A 20179-nucleotide genomic window follows, 5' to 3' on the forward strand; every position below is an offset into this window, starting at 1 on the left:
GAGAGTTATTGAGTTCATACAGCTATGGACTGTCAGTGGACTGTCTGCCCACAGCATGGTGACACAAAGGTGCACCCTGAAGCAGCGTGCAGAGCAGTAATGGGCACCCTTGCGCCAAATGGCTGCCTCTGGCAAGGGCTCAAGAGGCAGGTGACTCAAGCAGCTGGCGCAGGAGAGGTGGGGTGATTCCTTGAACTCCTCTGTCCCCATTTTAACGCAGCTCAGCCTTTCGCTGCCCCCTCCCTGATCCCCGCTTTCTGCCCACGCTTCCTGCTCTGCTCCCATCAGCTCCCGAGAAGCTGCTTCACCATCTTTAAACCACACCTGCAAACTTGGGAATTTTTCAAAAGAAAGATCTGTCCAAACAGATGCTTTAATCCGTGAAAAATTCAAGGGTGTTAATCTCGCTTCTCAGCTACCAAACTTTACAACTCTGTTGACAAAAGAAGGTACCAAATATCTATAGATGACATCTCTAAAGAAAAAAACAAGCGATTTGTTCCCAAAATTCAGACCACATTACCAGCTATATTTTTTATCTCTCTCTCTCTCTGTACAATTAGAAGAGCATTAATACTTAGAAAGGAAAGCTCTCAAAGAGAATAAAGAAAGGAACAGGAGGAGTACATACATCCGTTCTGATACACTGTTCAGGTGAGACCGTCCCTTTTTAAAAATACCATTCCAGTATTTTAGCTTCATAATTGTTTGGTTATCAGTTCTTTCATTATAACTCAAGTCTGAAAAGTCAAAAGTGAAAAGCACTGGCTCACTGAACTGAAGGAGAAAACAACTTCCACAGACAAAAGTTAAAAATCAACTTCAAAGTGATGGTGTCCCATCGTAGTGGGAACTGAGACATTTACTCTCCCCAGAGGAAAAAAGAGAGGACACTTACGCAAGTCTGTGACACTTGCATTTAAGATACAAGCAAAGGCAGATTAGTTTAAAACAAATGGATGCCTCAAATTCCACATGAAAGAGCAGGATGGAAGATCAGGAGAAAGAGCCATAATAAAAAGGCAGGAAATTATTACTTCGCATGCAACTTGTTCCTTATTAAGATTGCCACTGTATTTAAAGAAATAAAAAAAAAAAGTAAAAAAAAAAAAAAATTAAGCATTTCTCCTTTCATTTTCCCCAATTTTCCATCCTTGTAAGTTATGTAGGCTGATGATAATACAGACATGAGGGTTTGTATTAGACTATTCAATAATGAAAAAAAGCTTCTCTAAAACAACAGATTTAAATTTGTTCAAATAAATATAAAATAGGAGAATGTGTTCAGCCATGGGAAAATAAGATGATTGCCAAATCCCACTGGAAGTGACCATCAGCAGATAAGAATACTGTACTGAAGTACTGAACAGCAGCATAAATTGAAAACTATTTCTAGTTAGGTGATTCCTCAGATAATGCTAATGATATCAAGAAAAAACACATTCAGGTAATCAACATATCATACAAACTCTCCACATATTCACACTGAAGAACAAGTCTGGTAACTCGTAAGCCTACAATATCAGTATGCTGATGCAGACTGGTGTTTTTATGGTAATGCTGCAAACTGGCTTTACCCAAAACTCCAGAGCAGATAATTTAATGGCACAAATTATTCTCACCACAGTCAAATCATGGCACCTGAGGGAAAAAGTATTCTTGAAGTTGCTTGTACCTCCTCAACAGTAAAAAAGACCAAAAAATCCATAGCAAAACCACCTCAAAACTGCAAATCTTTGGCCTAAAGCCCTATTCACTGCAGAATCACTGCAACCCCTGATTTACAAAAGTACATATCACCTTCTCAAGGGTGAGGAGGAAATAAGCCTTTGAATATGTTAATATTAACTGTTAGACTGAAATACATCTGAGGAGTTTTAGAACATGAACTTTTGTTGGACAAAGTATTTCATATTAATTATTATACCCTTTGAGAGACCTGCATGTGAACTAGCTCAGGGATGGATCAGCATAACAGACTATTCTACTCCACAAAGGTGAAATAACTTAAATACTTTTAACCAAAGGTAGCTTTAACGGTCTACTTTTCTTTATGTGGAAAATTATAGTTAATTACATTGCATACATTGCTCAAATACAGGAGTTCTTCAGAGCCTCAACAAAATACAGCAGAAGCCTGTAAACTTTTAAGAAAAATTTACTATTATCAGCCTTTACTTTTAGGTGCGTACTATGGATTTTCTTCTCAGCTTTTTCTTCATCATTCTCCACAACTTCTGATAAGGCCTAGGGTTTTTCACGTGTATTTTACATACATACACATATGCATATCTATATATAAAAATAATATACAATTGTAATCAAACAAGGTTCAGTATTAGTGTCTCTTTTAATTCCATTTAGTCTAGCACCTTCAACAATCTTGCCAACATACACTAGTTTGCTGGTCTATGAAAACTTGAAAAGGGAAACTAGAATTTCCAGGGGCAGCCATAAGATTTTGCTGAACGTGCAACACATACAGTACCCCAAAAGACCAGCCAGCTGTCACGTGAAATAGCCTCTGTATCAAAACAAAAAGTACCCAATAGTGTTTATAAGTTTAAAAAAAAAATTGGAGTTGTTATTGATGGGAAAATAGTCAAAAAGCTGAATACTCAAGGGATAAAAAGGCTAGCAGTTCTCTCTGGAGCTGTGTGACATTGCTTATGAATATTAATTTATGGGAAAAATCCTAACCATCTGAAATGATACCATTTCTTACTAAATAAAATTATAGGACACACATTGTAAGATAATTGGTTATGTGACAACAGTAAGGAGATAAGTAAGAAGTCAGTCTCTTCTTTCTACTCTTAGGCATTAAAAGAATTAAATACCCAGGAAAAAATCAACTTCATTTTAGTGTGGCAGCAGTAACTGACTTAACATGCACTCTCTGCTGGGTTAGGATATTGCGTCAAACCACTCCAGCTGACAGTAGTTTTCATTAATATCCCTCTCCATTCAGGTATATCCAAGTATAAATTAAACTGAGGCAGCAACAAGGTCTGAAAATGCAGGAAGGGCCTGTGACAGGGGTGACCCAGCTGGTGACTCAGCAGGACTTTCCCTTCCTCCTCCCCTGCAAGGGAGGGCAGGAAATTTCAAAAGAATGTGTTCATACCAAACACAGCTATGAGTTATGATTTAAAGCAAAGTCACATGCCCACAGATAGTAAGGCCAGCCGCGTAAACCTGGCAGTGAACCAGTAACACACACACAAAATGAATTCCTTCTCCACAAGAAGCTGGACACCGCAACCCAGCATCCTTTAACACTGCTGGTGCCCACCATTAAGTTCTACCATTTAGCTGAGCATGGAGGCTGTACCATAACTATTTGTCATTTAAGTATTCCTGTGTTTGACTATAAATAATGTAGATCACATTTGTGGAACATGATTAATGAACAGGACTCGAAACTTCAGCCCACACAGTAGCTGTGCGTAAATAAGTAGTTCTGCATAACAACACACCCAGGATAGCCTATTCTTGGCAGAGAAAACTCCTACACTTGCTCTATCACTAATAAAATTCTCTGAAAACGATGATACGTAAGAGCAACTGCATAGCATTAGACCCCCAGAGCCCTGTCAAACCTGATATCCCCTCTCTGATAAAGTCTGTAGAAGAGTACAAGAATCAGACACGCACACAGTAGATGCACCCCGATAACAAACTCTCAGCCACTTGTTATGGCACAGATCTGCTGAGCCAAATGCAATGCCTTCATGTTTATCAAACAATGATGCATTTTTCTGCACAACATCTCAGAGATCAGCTTGTGTGGTTCTGAGCTTGCCACCTGATAATTTGCTGCATACCTTAAAAGAATTCAAGAAGACAAAAACAGGTGACAAACAACCCTTCTTTCACATTCACCTTCTTCATGCACCCATATCACTCACAATTTTAGAGGCTTTCACCATCTCTCTCCTTCCCTTCCCCCCTAAATCACCCCCTCTGTGCTTTTTCAAGGTGCTACTGTATTTTCTGAGGCCTGAGGAAGGGACCCAGAGCTGCACAGCACTTGCCGCATCGGCATACCATGAATACATGTAGCAACATGATACCAATCTTTGGTTTGCTCTCTACTACTTCCATAACAATTCCTACCGTTTTATTTCTTTGGCTGTCATAGCACATTTTCAGATAGCCATCTAACACCAAGACTCTGTTCCTAAGGAGAGGTTTTTGCCGGCCATTTCACTGCCCAGGCACCATGGAATCATAGAATCATTTAGGTTGGAGAAGACCCTTAAGATCATTGAGTCCAACAGTAAACCTAACACTGCCAAGTCCACCACTAAACCATGTCCCTAAGTGCCACATCTACACATCTTTTAAATACCTCCAGGGATGGTGACTCAACCACTTCCCTGGGCAGCCTGTTCCAATGCTTGATAACCCCTTCAGTGGAGAAATTCTTCCTAACATCCAATCTAAACCTCCCCTGGCCATGCCTTGACTCAGCTTATGGCCAAGCGATTGACATTCCTGTTGTATGTCTAATTACTTAGTTTCATTGTTGTCAGGCTTTTCACCACGTCTGCACTTGGCACTCAGCTTTGAGTACGTTAACAGCAGCAGCAAACTGCCATCTGACTTTTCACTCTTTTCCAGATCCATTTATAAGTATTTTGGAGAGCACAAGCTCATAAGCCCAACACACATGCCTCCACTGTGCAAACAAGCAAGCTACTCCTACCCTCTGCTTTGCACCTTGGCCGATTACCCAGCCACAGCAGAACCCACCTCCCCACCCCGTAGCCACCGAGCCATTCCAAAAGCCTTTGATGAAGTACATTTCAAAAGAGGGCTTGAAAAACCAAGCACACTGGCTGAATGTCCCAACGCTACGGTGATTCTTATGAATCTATCAAACTCCATCGAAGCCAGCAACTCACTACTAACAAGGTCCTAATAACCATGTCTAGTCTTCAGCTATTAATCTAAACCAGCTGAATTGTCAATCACCAGCTCTTTCTCCCAGCCAAAATAATTTGCAGTTTTGCACACAAAAAAAGAAATAACGAGCCTGAGAATCGACACAGCAATTTCTTTCAAGTTAAAAGCAAAAGAACTTCACTTTCCTTCCAACGTATCTAAAAACAAAACAGTAATTTGGTTAACCACAAGTATTACAGCCTTCCCATGATAAGGCTAGCTTCAAATCACTGAAAAATAATTACTAAGATGGCTTCTGTTGATTTAAAAGTACATAGTGATTTCCATTTCACTGACTATATTCATTTTGTTGATTCATTTTACACAAATAAAAACAAACCAGTCATTTAAATAACTGTTCTTCAGTGAACAGTTTTCTGCCAACTGACATGAAGGGAAAACCACGACATAGACAGGAGAGCTACAAATTCTGTATTCAGTCTTAAGAGCAGGGGTTTCGCACATCTGCATTTTTCCCCAGGGGGTGGGGAGGAGCTGAGTTTTCGTTGACTTGAACAATATTTATTTCATCCAAACAGCTTTCAAGGGGGAAATGCCTGCCTGTCAAGAGTTTCATTACTACAGTCAGGTCTCATACTAATTACTTAATGGGAAGGTATGTTAACAATAACTTTTACCGAATAAAAACTTAACAGAAGTAGGCTAACAGAGAAGTTACTTGGCTAGCTACAACTGTTTGAATTACTGATTTTAATCAAATAACTTATCATGTGGTTTTCCTCTAATTATTTAGTTTCAGCACTTACCTCTGTTCAAGCTATTAATCTGCAGTTCAGAACTCTGTAATAGGTTGCATAGCTCATTTAAGGGTTGAATTGCCTGCATTTTACCTCTTCACTGATTAAAGGGAATTGAGTGTCCCAAGAATGTTTAACAAGCCTGTCCATTCTACAAGTAAACCTTCTCCTCCCAAACCACCTCTTGCTGCCAAGAAAAGGTTTACTGGATGAAAACAATGAATTAATGCCGGTGAAGAACACCACAGCTTTAGGGCACAGTCGACCTCAAGTCTTCCCTTCCCACACCCCCATCATCACTAGCTGTGAAAGATCCCAGTGACACTGTTTTCTGTTCCTTTACTGCCTTGGAAGTCTTATGTTACCATTTCTACAATTTTCTTTCAAAGTTTTTTCTGCTAGATGTGGCAGCTCTCATCTTCAGGGTAAAAACCATGTCTTGTACTTCTTTTTCTGATCCCCAGTCTTTCTGTACCGATTTCTCCGTGCTGTCATTACTCCCTTTCCAAATATCTGCTCATTCTCTTGGTTTTTTTCATATAGTCTTGAATTCTCTCCTTTTTCATTCTGCTTACCCGCACAGTCGATAACACAAGATATATTGTCAAGAGCTGCTTTCTCAAGAAGGAACACACAATTCCATGTGCATGCAAGAACTGTAATTTAAGTTCCCCAAACAAAGCCTGTGTGTGGAGGTGGGGGGAGAGGAAGGGCCAACACAGGTATAAAATTCCACACCAATTTTGAGGGAGGCAGAGGAGAGAAAGACGGTCTTGAAGGCATTTTTTGCCCCTTCAAGAGCAGAGCTTCCTCCTCCCTACCAGAAAGACAGCGTCCTTCCCCTTGCCCAGCTTAGTCCCCCATCTCTTCCCAGGGCTTCCCCACCCTATGGCACCTCCAGCGCTCCCCCCTCCTCTCTTCCACAGGGAATGTGGAAGCCTCTCCCAGCTGCTGAGCTGCTCCATCTACCACTCCTTGTCAGCTGCCTCTCTGCAGCGCATACATCTGATTCCCAGACCCACCTCACGCTGTGCGGAGCGGCTAACAGAAGCAGCCGGCAGGCAGCAGTGGAGGGGACTGCTGAGCAGCTGCTTTCCGTACAGGCCTAGGACATGGGCTAGGACAGCTGTTTTTATGATTTATTAAGCTTATTGTAGCATCGTATCATTATGACTGCATTCCAACAATTGTCTCCAAATATTTATGGGCAGAGCTACTTGGCATTAATTACTGACTGTTTTTTTTAAAAAAAAAAAAGTTCAACCTCTGATATCTTGACCACCTATTCATTCAGTACCAAAACCTCTTGAGTGATGACTCATAGAGCCAGAGGTAAGCAATGGCAAACATGAAGATCCCAAAAGGCACTTTTTCAGCTCAAGCTTAACACACTAGCATGTAGTCCAACCTGCTAAGCTACAGAGGATCAAGATGTTTTACTGTTTTTACCTTTTAATTGAAAAATGACGTGGAAGCAATACGTTTTCATCAAAACCCGGCAGATCAGAGACGCAGTAAAATAAAACTTCTATCCTATTTGAGATTTCATTTAAGCCTCAGAAGATTTGATTTCAGACTATGATTCACATCTGCTGTCTTCTCCTTGCATAAACTGTTGCCCCACCACTTCTCAGTTGCATTACTTAGTGCTGAAAAAGTTCATCCTGGAAATTTTTTCACATGTAAAAATTTCAGCTTTAAAAGCCACAAAACATTCCCTTAGGATTTAAAGAAAACCCTCGGTTTGGCCAAAACAAGCCCATTACTAACACACACTTCTTTCTCCAAGTTGCAAATACAAAAATTAATAGTTTAAATGACAATTCTCACACATGCTTTCCCTTTTCCCCTCAAAGGCACCAACATGAAAAAAAGCAGGTATTCAGCTTGTCCTGTTGCTGTACCATATTTTGGTCTATCCATAATGTTATCCTGTAAAAATTACTGTAAGGACATTAGCAAGCTACCTGAACCTCATTTTACCTTCAGCTTCCGTGCACTGAGAAAGCCACATAACCAGTAACAAACAGGGGAGTCAAACAGGAGCAACTATTCTGAAACCGTGGATCTTGTGTATCTTGGAACGCATTTACAGTAATTTAAAACATTTTCTACTCATTGGAAGTATCTTACCTGAAGGACAGGCACTTTTTGTGGTGTATTTTGTGGTGACTGGTGAAGCTGTGCCCAAGGCTGATGATGAGGATGTGGGGGTGGTGAAGACTGATGATGTATCCCTGGATGAGGCTGCATGGGAGGACAGGTTGGCATTTGCTGTTGAAAAGACTGCTGTTGACTAGGAAGCTGCTGGCCAGATATTAGTCGCTCTTGTATTGCTTGTGGATCTGCAAGGCCAACACCTGGACAACCATTTGGTCTCATGTGCCCACCCATCTCCCGTGGTGTTGAAGACATACCCATAAACGGACGATTCTGTTGCATGTTTCGGGGGCCCATATTCCTTTGTCCAATTCCCATGGCACCAGGGGGCTGGTGTGACGGCTGAGGATGGGGTATATTTGGATAACTGCCAACTTCCATTGGTATTCCAGCACTACCAGGTCTAACCTGTGGAGGAGGTGTACCTGCTGGATTACTCATTGCTTTCATAGGTGACATGGGAGGTGGAGAGGCATAAGTTCCCTGAGGCTGTGAAGGGTGCATAGTTTGCGTGTTCATTTGGTTAAGTGAGCCACTAGGGTGGATGGGTTGCTGGTGCATTAGTCCTTGACCACTGTTTGATGGAAATCCGACAGCATTTGGGTATCTTGGTACAGATTGATTCATTGGAGTGTTATTTGTAAGGCCTAAATTCTGATTCATCCCTGTATTATTAACTAATCCCTGATTAAGGTTACTGTAAGGATATCGAGAATACTGCCCTGAGTTGTTTATAGTAGGTGAGGGTACCGTCTGGCTCCGAGAACTAAAATTAAGTGTTTGCGGCCTAACAGCACCCTGCTGAGGAGGATTAGGGGAGAATCTGGGACTGTGGGCTACTGATTCTCCATGGAGAGCAGTGGGGGGATGGTGGTGAAATTGCTGGACTGAGTGTCGCAAAGAAGGTGCCATACTGGGATTCTGCTGGGGCACATGAGACAAGTGGCCAGGTCCTGAGGTGGCAATGAAAGGGTTTCCCTGATTGAGGCCTTCTTGGCCTTGAGAAAACTGGTTCATCCTCTGCTGTTGCGGCTGACCGTGCTGCTGCATCGAAAAATCACCACGAGCCATGTAGTTTCCCATCTGCTGCATGTGCTGAGGATGGCCCTGCCCAGGAGGTCCGGAGGGTGCCTGTGGCGGCTGTGTCGGTTGCGGTTGCTGCTGCTGTTGCTGCTGGTATGGTGCCCTTATCTGGTCTGGCACTTGAACTGCCCGTGGTCCCCACATGGAGCCACTGTCTACAAAGGGTTGCCCGTGTCTTTCGTTCTGCATGCTGGGATAGACTCCCATCTGACCACCAGCACCACTGCCGTGAGGAACCTGAGGAACTGGAGGGTTGTGATACTGTGAATGAGGAGACGCTATACCATTCCCAGGGGCATTGCTTATCATCCTGTTCGGCTGATCCATCAGGTGCATTTTCTGCTGTTCGTATTGATTATAGTGATCAAAATGGGTCAACTTGGCTTGATTTTGATTTGCAGGGGGATGATGAAGAGATGACTGTAAAGAGGGAAATCCTTGATCCATGGGCATTTGCTGCCCCATAGGATTTACTGTATTTTCAGGATATCCACATTCTCCAAGACCTTCCAACCCTTCACTGAAAATATTCCCATCTTCTCCAAACAGACTCATCATTCCTGGATCTGCCATCTTTTTTCAGCACACAGCTCCTCGGAGCTACAACTAGAATGCTAGTCTGTGCTTCACCTCAGCGAGGTGTTTTGTCCTCAAAGCCTTTAATCCTCAACTAATCTCCTTCATGTCATTCCATATTTCCTTAATTCTTTTGGACCACGCAGTGTCAGGCAAAGTCTGGTTACTGCTCCTAGAAAAAGCAGGGGAAGGGGGAGAAAGAGAGGAAGATATTGAAATAAATAACGTCACGCAATATAAAGAAAACACACTTGATTGTCTAAAAAACAACGCTAGCTAGTTTCAGCCCCTGAAATACATCTTAAAAATCTATTTCACTTTACAAAGGATTCATTAGCTTTATCAGAAGCTTTATTATGATAGAGAGTTAGGAAGCAAGCAAAACACTAGCCTTAACCTTAAATTAATCCATTCACTACACTTCCTAGTGCTCCTTTCTTGGGTGGAACAGAACAAAAGAACACAACATGCAGCAGCAGCAGCTGCCACAGCAGGTAGGCAGATGTATGAATATAGCCAAGCAGCCCATCTGCCGAACTAAAGCCCTGAAAACGCTCTAGTTACCAACAGCATGTCCTTAACCTTATTCCCTTGAGCTGCGTAATCAGATGAGCAAGCAGAAGCACCAAGTCCTGTGACAGACTAAAGTTAGTTATACGGACAACAGATTTTTCAAACGCACACAGAGATGACCCTCTAAAACATACCAAACGCCAAGACTTAACATTTAGGAAGCCAAAAAAAAATTTATTTTTAAAAACAGACAATTTATCTTCATTTAATGAAGTTGTAAACTGAAAGACGTGACGTTTCTTCCCATTTAAGCAAAACTATATGCTCAATTTGTGTAATAAAATTAAATTCAAAAGCTTCATTCTATGATAGGGTAGATTTCTCAATCCATATCATAATTTCTCTCATGATGATAACAGAGAACACTCATTGGAGTTCATTATTCATCTTCAGGCAATCATGCTACTAACTGCAACTACAGCACTTTAGAAGACTACACTAAAGTTTTGTTCTCTCCAGAATTACAATCTTGAAAACTCATTCAGAAGAATTAGTAATGGCAAAAGAATTTAAATAATAAAATGCTAAGCTAACAAGGTACATACTTGGACTTGGGAAAAAAAGAAAAAAGCAACACACAGTAACAGAGTAGACTCAGAAAAGTTCCTGCTTAGGTTTTTCACGTGGAAGACGCATGTTCTGAAATGTGCCCCCCGTCCTCTCCCTGCAACAACATGAAAGATTTTGTTTGCATCTGTTTATTATGGACAAAACTAGTCTAATACAATCTTTCCTTCTTAAGATCAGATTTTTAAATGCTATGTCTTGTATCCCAAAATAAACTTTTAAGACAATAGTCAAGGAAGCCCATCCACGTGGCAAATAAAAACAACTATTTTTGCATCTTTGTTGTAATTCGGTAATGACTGTACTTGCAGATACCAACTTGCCCTTAATCAGTGATCAAAGAAAAGAAGCTTTACAAGTTTGTACTTTCACATCTCGCATCTTGTTGCCGAGGAGGGATGCTTTCAGTCACTTCGGATGCAAAATGCCAGGCCAGACTATTTTAACTGAAGATAATTTGTCCCAGACAAGTTTTAGGGAGAAAATATCAGCACATTTATTACAATTCTTGTAGCCACTGTCAAGAGGACCTTCTACAGCATGAAGCAGAGGGCAAGAGGAAAAGCACAAGCATTTATCACTCCTCTTAAAATAGCATTTGAATGTCACCTTTAAAACCACACTCTTAAATCTCTTTAGTGCTCGGCTGGGATATTAGCACTTCTATTTCTAAGTCACTTGGGGGTAAATTCCTATGAGCCATCTTCATATTGCTAATATCTATTTCTTTGGATTTCATTTTCTTTATTAAGCAGAAGCCATCTTTAACATTTACCACCTCAATCAGTTTATTAAAGCACAGCATAAGGAAGTTCCAACAAGGCAAGAAAAAGCCTCCTTCACCAAAACAAGCTGTCAGTATTAGACTGCTCCAGAGCAGACCACTCTGCCGTGGTGAAGATCCCTCCAGTGATTTAAGATTGCTTGAGGACTTCTGACCCACACTGTTATCAGCAGCTGGACATCAGTGTGTACTGAGAGTCTCCACCTAACGGAATGGTCTCTTTGCTTGCAAATGCTAAAAAGCATAGTGCACAGATACTGTTACCTCTCAACCACTGACGTAATCTGGGCAACATCAAACTTGAGCCAAGTAGAGGATCTCACCCATCAGCTAACCTATTTACAGACACAGAATTACGAACAGGTAGGAATTTTCACTTGTTTTAGTATATAAATCATGCCTACTTAAAAGAATCATTTTTGAAGACAAGCATGCTCTACTCTCCTGAAGCACTAATAAAACTTTGCAATAAAAATACCTGAAATCTATATAGAAGATTTCTCTTTGCTATCTAGCTAACAGAGCATCTCCAGAAACAAGGTTACAAGCATCAGGCACACATTTGAATCGCACTGCTTCCCTTACTTTTCATCAGCTGACAGGCTTCCAATAAAAAGTGAGAGTCAGCCACCGGTAACAAGTCAACATTGGCTAACAGTAGTTAGGACCTGCTACCATACCCAGAAATCCAAGTTAGGAAAGGGTAAGGGTGTTGTTCAGTTAAACACACTTTAATTCTGCCCAGCTGACTCCATCCCAATTTGCAGGCTCAGGCTAGGGACTGTCCCTTACAATGAAGGAGATGTGCTATAGAACCCAGCACCCGCCTGGCTTCCTGAGCGCATGCTCTTTAAAAAGAAAAGTAACCTCTAAGTTTATGATGCAGTTTGAATGCAAACAAATCCATACCTAAATTAAGAACAAAACCACTGTTTGCCACTATTTATGATTTTAGCTCTGCATTTTTATCTGAAGCGTGAATTGATTTCGTGTTTGAGCTGTTGATGCTAAAGCTATTAGGTTAGAAACATAGCATGAGAATATGTTTGAGAAGATGTCTCAAAACTGTAGTTTAAGTTCAGCCTTAAATTTAATGACCACAGCCCTTTACAGTCAGTAAGTAAAGTTATGCTCTCACAAACCTTATTCTACTTCCCCAAATAAAAGTCACACCTCTGATGTGATATATGGCTAACAGCACATGTTGAAGAATAAAAGACAGTAGCAGCTAAAGCCAGATCAAAATGAATTAACCAACTTTTTGATAAGAAAACAGTCAATATTGGAATTACCTAGTAAGCTCTCAACCTCTTACGCTAACAGGATAGATGTCTTCTAGATAGTTAAGCAAGTCATGAGAGTCACAGCCTTATTATAAGTTGCAATCTCTTCTTTGCTTCTTTCACTACAAGTAATGTAATTTCCCAAAAAAAAAAAAAAATCCCACACAAACAATTATTATTAAGCAGTAATTCTAGCCAACATTAATTCACTAAGCACTACTGTTCACTCCCCCATGAAAGCAGACAACTAACAGCAAGACTGACCATGTTAAGCTCTGTTTAAAGTCTTTTTTTGCATTAAATAGTTTAAAAATATATATTTGTGCATCTTCTTCTCTACTATCCCATAAGTTAAAACCAACTGACATTCACAAAGCAACGACTATTTTCCAGGCCTTAGAAAGGCAGATTGCTCAATAAAAGTGTGAATGTATGAAGAAATAGTGAACTTTTTTTTTTTTAAATAATCTTAACCAAACTATACAGATTCTGCTACAAAATTCTGTAGCTTTTTCTGTTCCTGAATGTGAAAGATTGCATCAACAAGACTGAACTCAAAGAGTCAATACATTTCCTTAAGACTGCCTAGACAACCTATTTCTGTTCAAAGCAATGGTTTGATCCCAACTACCAGGACACAGTCAATTGCTTAACAACCCTGTTGTCTCAACAGACAAAGCTTACATTTACTCCAGTCTGCAACATTCCAGTCCTAAACAGCTAGATCTCAAATTTAAGTAGTAGTTAACCATTGCTCAACGTAGTATTTCAGAGCTACGTGGACTCAGTAGCCTTGGGCAGCTTCCCACTTTTATGAGTGGAACAAGACTGGCTGCATACGTGTAACCCAATCTAGGGCTGCAAACACTAAAACCTGAACTTCGTTAGTCTTGCTCCCAAAGTAGCAGATCCCAGCACTCAAGACCAGGTAGCAACAAGGGCAGCACACAGATGTACATGCCCTCCACAATGCCATTCTGCCATTCAGAAGAACTTTCTGTAAATCAACAGGTCCTTTGATTCAAGAATCAATCGTTCTATACCAGAAATTTAGCAGCGTTTCTTAACGGCCATGCAGCAAGTAAACTGAATAAACAGAACGTGAGAAGGCAGCTAATACTGACTGCTTCAAGCTTTAAAGTGAAATGTGTCATGCAGAGTTGATATTTTTACAGCTACCAGTTGACATCTCAGACAAAACTCTGAAATACTTGACAGAAACAAAACAGTTACTGGAACTATGCACCTACAATACAATAAACACTGCAAATACCATGCTATTTTGAAGAACTAGGCTAAAAAGACCTCTCATGCTAAAAATCAAAGCCATGCCAAAGGTCATTTTGAGACTGAAGCCTCAAAATGTAGGATTAAACATTAGGCTATTAAATCTGCATTTAAACATTGCGTATTTAAACTGTTTTTCAAAACTGCTAAGCTCCTGCTGGCTGTTAGGGTAGTAATTTAAGCATTTGCCACATGGAAGTAGATGACAAATGACAGCAATCAAAGTCATACTCTTATTTTATGAACAAAGTTGGAGGAAAACATTCACCAGAAACTTCATAAACACACATAACACCCTGACAACATAGGAAAAGTCATGCCAAGACATTCAAATCGGGGAAGATGGCTGATAAGACTTCTACCCTTCAGCTCATTTACCTACTGAGCGAATAGCACTGCTGATGCCAGGACAGTTATGCAAGTGCCTAACTGCGTCCGTGGGAAGCGCGCCTAGTCTCCTGCGCGTTTAATACTTAGTTCTCATTGCTGTCACAGACAACTCTTCATGCACGGTACGTTTCTCCAGCATATCGACTAGCCAAAATAGAAGAGCAGATCTGTAAAGTGATTGCAACATGATTTCTGACTGTAACTTCCAAAGAAACTTGGTTACCTGAAGGCCTAAAGACACTTTTTTTTTTCTTTATATAGAATGCTTTCCTAGTATACGGTTCACACAGTACAGCTGCGTTAAAAATTAAGTCCGTATAGTTTGTATCAGATCAAAGGATGCCAGGAATCTCATTCCCCCCCTCCTCGGGAAAGGGAGACGGGACTTGCAAGGATGAAAAGAATGACCTCACACCCTTCAGGAATATTCTGCCTTCAGTGGGAAGAGTCAGCAAATATGGTATAAGCATTTGTGAAAAGTTTGATTTCACATCTATGTGAGTAAAATTCAGTTAGTTCTTTAAGGAAACACACCCTTAGAGAAATTTGCAGTGGCAAATTTAAGGCAGTCAATACCTCTTGTTCAACTAAGAATTGGGGTGGTGGGTGGGAGTGAAAACCTCACCTGCCTTTCTTCAAAAATCACAGTTTTTGCATATGTGCAGTCAGCTAAACGCCATGAATGCTATTCAGTAACATCTTCAACATTGGGCAAGAAATCCACAAAAGTGGAAGTTTTCTATACAATATTTAAGTAGCAAACAGATTGCATTTTACTTCCTTAATGCATCATGTACTTTGGCAAAGAACAGGCTTTTACAGAGGCAACTGAGGGCACAACTGCCTTCCAGTATTTGGCAGCTTGCTGCTGTCAAGCAGCTGATGCAGGAATGACCAGCTAGAGTTCAGCCTGTGCCACACATTTGGAAACAATATCCTACGTCATTCAAGTTCATAGGAGCTCTGATACGAGACCACAACAGCATCACGTAGGAGTACTCTGATGCAAATCCACCGAGCCTCGTTGTTACATCATATGCTCCCGTTGCGAATGACTTCTGCGTTCGCTGGCCCAGTTGGGCTGCAAACTCTTTTCCTAACATGGGGCACTGCTAATTTTCAGTCAGCAGTGTAACATTAAACAAGAAGCCTCAGCATATCTTTTCAGTCCAGAAGAAAAAAGGGGAAAGCTTATAGCCATTTATTAGTAGTACGTACTTGGAAGTTTTTAATGAAGTAACTAGAGGAATAAAAAAAAAAAAAATGGTTTTTACATTTAAGTACGTTAGAAACATGACGTGGGAGGAGAGGGGACAAACCTAAGCCAGAAACACTTCAGTTTTAGTGTTATGTAGCCTGGAATTTTAAGAGGCCTTTTTTGGTCATACGACCACGCTCTCTCCCAACGTAAGTTTAAAATACAGATGTGAGGAGGAGGTTTATCTAAAAATAGTCCTAGATAAGTAAGAGAAACAATGGCAGTCACAAAAATATGTCAGGAATACTTTTAAAAATATTTGATAGCTGTGTTATCTTGCAAGTGACTCTATAAAGGGGAATCATAACACGTTCAGCGTAACCCTAAACGAGGTTTGAGCACTACAAGCGCAGCCCGTACAGCCGATACCATTTTCGGTGTCGGTGGGCCGGGAGCGTTTCGCACCGCCGGTGCCGAAGGCGCGTTGGGCACTGCCGCCGGCGCTCGCTCGGTGCCAGCTGCCGACCCCATCGGTGGCTGTGCGACGGCCAGGCGAACAAAAAGCCAAGGCAGGGCCGGGGGGGAGGTGGTGTCAGGGAGAAGACTTATATTGTTGCCATCAGTCACCAAGAAATCTCCCAGCAATTACATTCTCTTATAAAGCTGACACTAAACCGGCCCGGGGAATCAAGAGGTGGGGCCAGCGGCGACCCGCTGAGGCGCTGAAAAAACACCCCGCGCAACCGATTACTCTTGTTAAGGGCCGTGCTTTTTGTGCACCTACTGCAGTTGTCACTGATTAACCAACTGATCTGGCAATTTCCTACATTCTTTTGCATTTAAAAAGGATCTGAGAGGCCGAGAGTCATCCCCTTTCATATTCCAGGGGGAGCGGGAGGCTGCGCCCCGTCCGGCTGGCTGTGGCGCGGAGGGGCCCTGCTCCAGCAGGCCCCTCTCCCGGCTCCGCCGCCCTCCTCCCCCAGCCCCGGCCTGCCAGGCCTGCAGCTGAAAATAATTTATCTGTTCGCTCCGCCGGGCTCCCGGCATATGCGATTGGGAGGGAAACGTATCCATCATGAATAAACTTGAGCACAAAGACAGGCTGAGTGTCACAGGATACAAAAGGGCAGAGGTCGCCGCAGCGAGCGGGAGGGCTTGCGCAGGGCCGGGCTGGGCGCGCATGGCCGCCTCATGCAACCTCCAGGCAGCAGCCTCGGGCCGGAGCCCTTCCAGGTTGCCACATCCCCCGAAGTAAACAAAGCCTCGCACGGTCCCAATCACAGAAAACGTTGTAAACGACAAAATAATCGGAGAGGTGACGAAGCTTAAAGTAAAACGGAGCCTTTTCTCTTCCCTTTACCGAAAGTAGCTCGCAGTGTTTACACCCAGAAAGCTGGGAATTGTAAAAATTCATGAGGTGGATACTCAAATGTTTCCCAGGGTTTCTGAACATGTGATTTTCACCGAAATGTATTTTTTTAATCACGGGCAGGTTTTAAGACTTAATCGTATCCCAAAAGGCTATTTCCAGCTATAGAATTATGAGCGCTTTAAAGTAGCCAGACCCTATATTTTACTTTACCTGTTACAAGGCCAATACAATCATGTTTCATTCGTAGTTTATGAAGTCTGAAAAACCACTTGATGAAATTACAGTCTACCGATACCACACATGGTATATTTGTCCACGCATATTCTATAATCATTTCAATTTATGACTTGTACTTAAAAGTCATTTTCCTGTACATGTGTTCTTCATAAATACTGGTAGATCACAGTCTGCGCTTGTACAGGAACCACATATCCACACTCATTTCTGTGAAGATAAATACACCTTTTACATCCAAAGTGAAAAGCCAGAGTTTTCACAGAACTAAAGAGAACATATTTCAGGATTGTGCAACAAAATGGTAGTTCTCCCTTAAGCTCTTTACATGTGGCAAGATGAATCATCCTACATCTGAACTTAAGCCCTTACTCAACTTCCAGTATTGATAATAATTTTTGCCGGCTACACTTAAGCATACCGTCTTGAACCTTTCAGCAAAGAAAAAAAAATTACATATTACATTGGGAAAGGATTACAAATTATCTTTTTCAGAAAAAAAACATCAATGTTTTATAAAGTATTTTAAATGAAATCACACATGATCTACTGAGATTTTACAAATCTCAACATTCTGTCAGAAAAAAGACCTGTAGTAGCAGACTAATTATGTATTTTATCATATGCAATAGACTACTTAAAAGAAGTGTTAAATTATTTCACTAACTTAAAGGCCACTGTAAAGAAAAAGGGTTGGGGAGGGAGAGTGTGGAGAAAGACAGTACACTGCAGGACACAACGTAGTAGATGGAGTAAATGGATTTCAGGAACCTTCATTTACTGCCTGGACTGTTAAGTAGGTCCAATAACATCCCACAGAATATGGGGGACAGCTGAGATACAGGACAGATACCAAAAAGACCTTCCACAACTACTGTTTATTGGACTACTTATTTGAGTTTTTTGTTTGTTTAACAAAATTAAGATATGCATCTTGAACATCCTATTGTTTTTTTGAAGAAGGATCTGTCAAAAAAGGTGGTTTATTCTTGGCCTGTGGAATGGAAGTAGGCTCTTGCATGTACAAATGAATTTTGATTTTTTGGTTTTTAACATAATGTCTGGCTCACAGTGATCATCAGTGCTTATTCAGACCACAACATAAATGACTATACCAAGCTGTTCTCTGCAATGGAGAATGCCAAAAGGAAAAGAGTTTGGAGCTTTCAACAGCTCCCACTGTATAACACCAAGATATTTAAGAGTAAACAAACCGCTGCATTCAAGTTCACTTAGACATGGAAAAAGGGTGCCTACGCAGTATAAGCAGTGGTGCCAGAAGTTATAAATCGGAATGGGGACTGCCAGATGAGTGCAACCCTCATCAGGCATCGTGTGCAGTGTGGCTTTTCTTTCCAGACAGGACTGAGCTAGATGCTCTTCCTCTATAAAAGCAGTGGAGATTGAGAAGGAAGAGAACCAAATTTTCTTGTACAAAACTTTAATGGGTCTCCGGTTTCTTCTTCACAAAGAAGAACGGGTGTTTTTAAGTGTGTGGCTTAATTGATACACACTTCTAAAATTACTCCAAAGTAGTTATGTTCAAGCAAACAAACAAAAAAGCCTTGCAGGGAAAAAACTGTCATCTAAAGTTTTAGAACTATGCAGTTTCACTCCCCTTCTCATCAAGATTTTGAAGAACTTGGAAGTAGTTTGCCAGTCAAAGGTAATTACTGACCCAGTACCCAGAGCCATAGTCATTCAAGCTACTGCAAGCAGTAGAAGCAGCTGGCATTCATCTACCACAAAATCTTGAGCTACTTTCAATTCCCCACAAGCTTTTCAGAGATTGATGATGAACATCTAAGAGCACTGCTGCATTCATGGGTAAGATGTGAAAGGAAATTTTTACTCATCTGAAAACAAACTTGGAAACAGGTTGCATTTCACGGTAGGTAGCTCCACCTTCTCTCAAAAAGCAGAGAGAATTAATTAAAGCAGAATCTCTTAATTTTATAACAGAAAGCACTATCTTCACTGTTCCCGATGATTCACATTCCTTTTAAATTTACCGTTCAAGCTTATCAATCTTGCTGCACCATCTACAGAGGACTAGAAGTTTCCAAGTTCTTTTAAACAAACAAACAAAAAAAAAACCCCAAAACAAAAAGATACATTCCCACACTGCCCTCCCCTCAACAAAACCAAAAATGTATTTCTACTCACTAGAAACCTTCTGTGAGGTTAAAATTTAGTGTAGAAGGTTTTCCTACTTTGTTTTTTTTTGTTTGGTTGTTTTTTTTTAAGTAGGAAAAACAAGTAAATTGAAGGAGGGGGGCAGGCTGACTAAAAGATTAGAATACTATTCTACAAGTGTGAGAAATAGGAAGATTTATTTTGATAACTTTGGAAGAGTTTAAATTGCAAACTTTGTTGGACTAGCAATTTCTTTATTTTGTGTTTTTAAATTTTGAAAAAGCGAAAGTCTGACAGATAAAACAGCTCATAAAAAAATAACAAGCAAAACCACTTTTAAGTAGCAAAGATCCCAGAACAACACAATTCAGGACTCTTAATCAAGTACTGTATGAAGACGGCCACCATCCAGATTTGTGTACCCAGCCAAATTTAGAACTATTTCACTTACTATTCACAGTCTGGTTGTCAGAACAAGACCTACAACAGATAGTGTATTATCTAAGCTACAGGGCATTGCAGAAACACTAGTAGGAAAATCTTCATTCTATCAAGGGTCAAAAACCTGCTATTCAAAGGTGAAAAAACTCAAACACCTAAAAACATATTCTTTTGCTTACGAACAATGTAGAGAAAGAAATTAGAACAGGTACGAAGAACTTCGAAGTTCCAGTGCTAAACAACACTTCCAAATTTATTTCATCTCTACAAAAAAACTCTGAATACAACAGCCATCAAAAGACTAAAAGCATGAACCCCTACATTATGTTTTACTTAAGCAAACAGTAAATGGCATTATTAAAGCATCTGTAGTACATCAGGAACTAT

General features: G+C 40.8%; 1 protein-coding gene across 1 annotated transcript in view; it reads right to left on the reverse strand.

Moving 5' to 3' along the window:
• CHD7 (chromodomain helicase DNA binding protein 7) overlaps positions 1–20179 on the reverse strand; it is a 132280-nt gene that overhangs the window by 80461 nt on the left and 31640 nt on the right. The window contains exon 2 of the mRNA XM_075141779.1: positions 7842–9699. Coding sequence (XP_074997880.1) covers positions 7842–9524 — 1683 coding nt within the window. The 5' untranslated portion in view covers positions 9525–9699. The remainder of the gene's footprint in view (positions 1–7841; positions 9700–20179) is intronic.

This window comes from Calonectris borealis, chromosome 2 (assembly GCF_964195595.1).
Source record: "Calonectris borealis chromosome 2, bCalBor7.hap1.2, whole genome shotgun sequence".
In the NCBI taxonomy this organism is placed as follows: domain Eukaryota; kingdom Metazoa; phylum Chordata; class Aves; order Procellariiformes; family Procellariidae; genus Calonectris; species Calonectris borealis.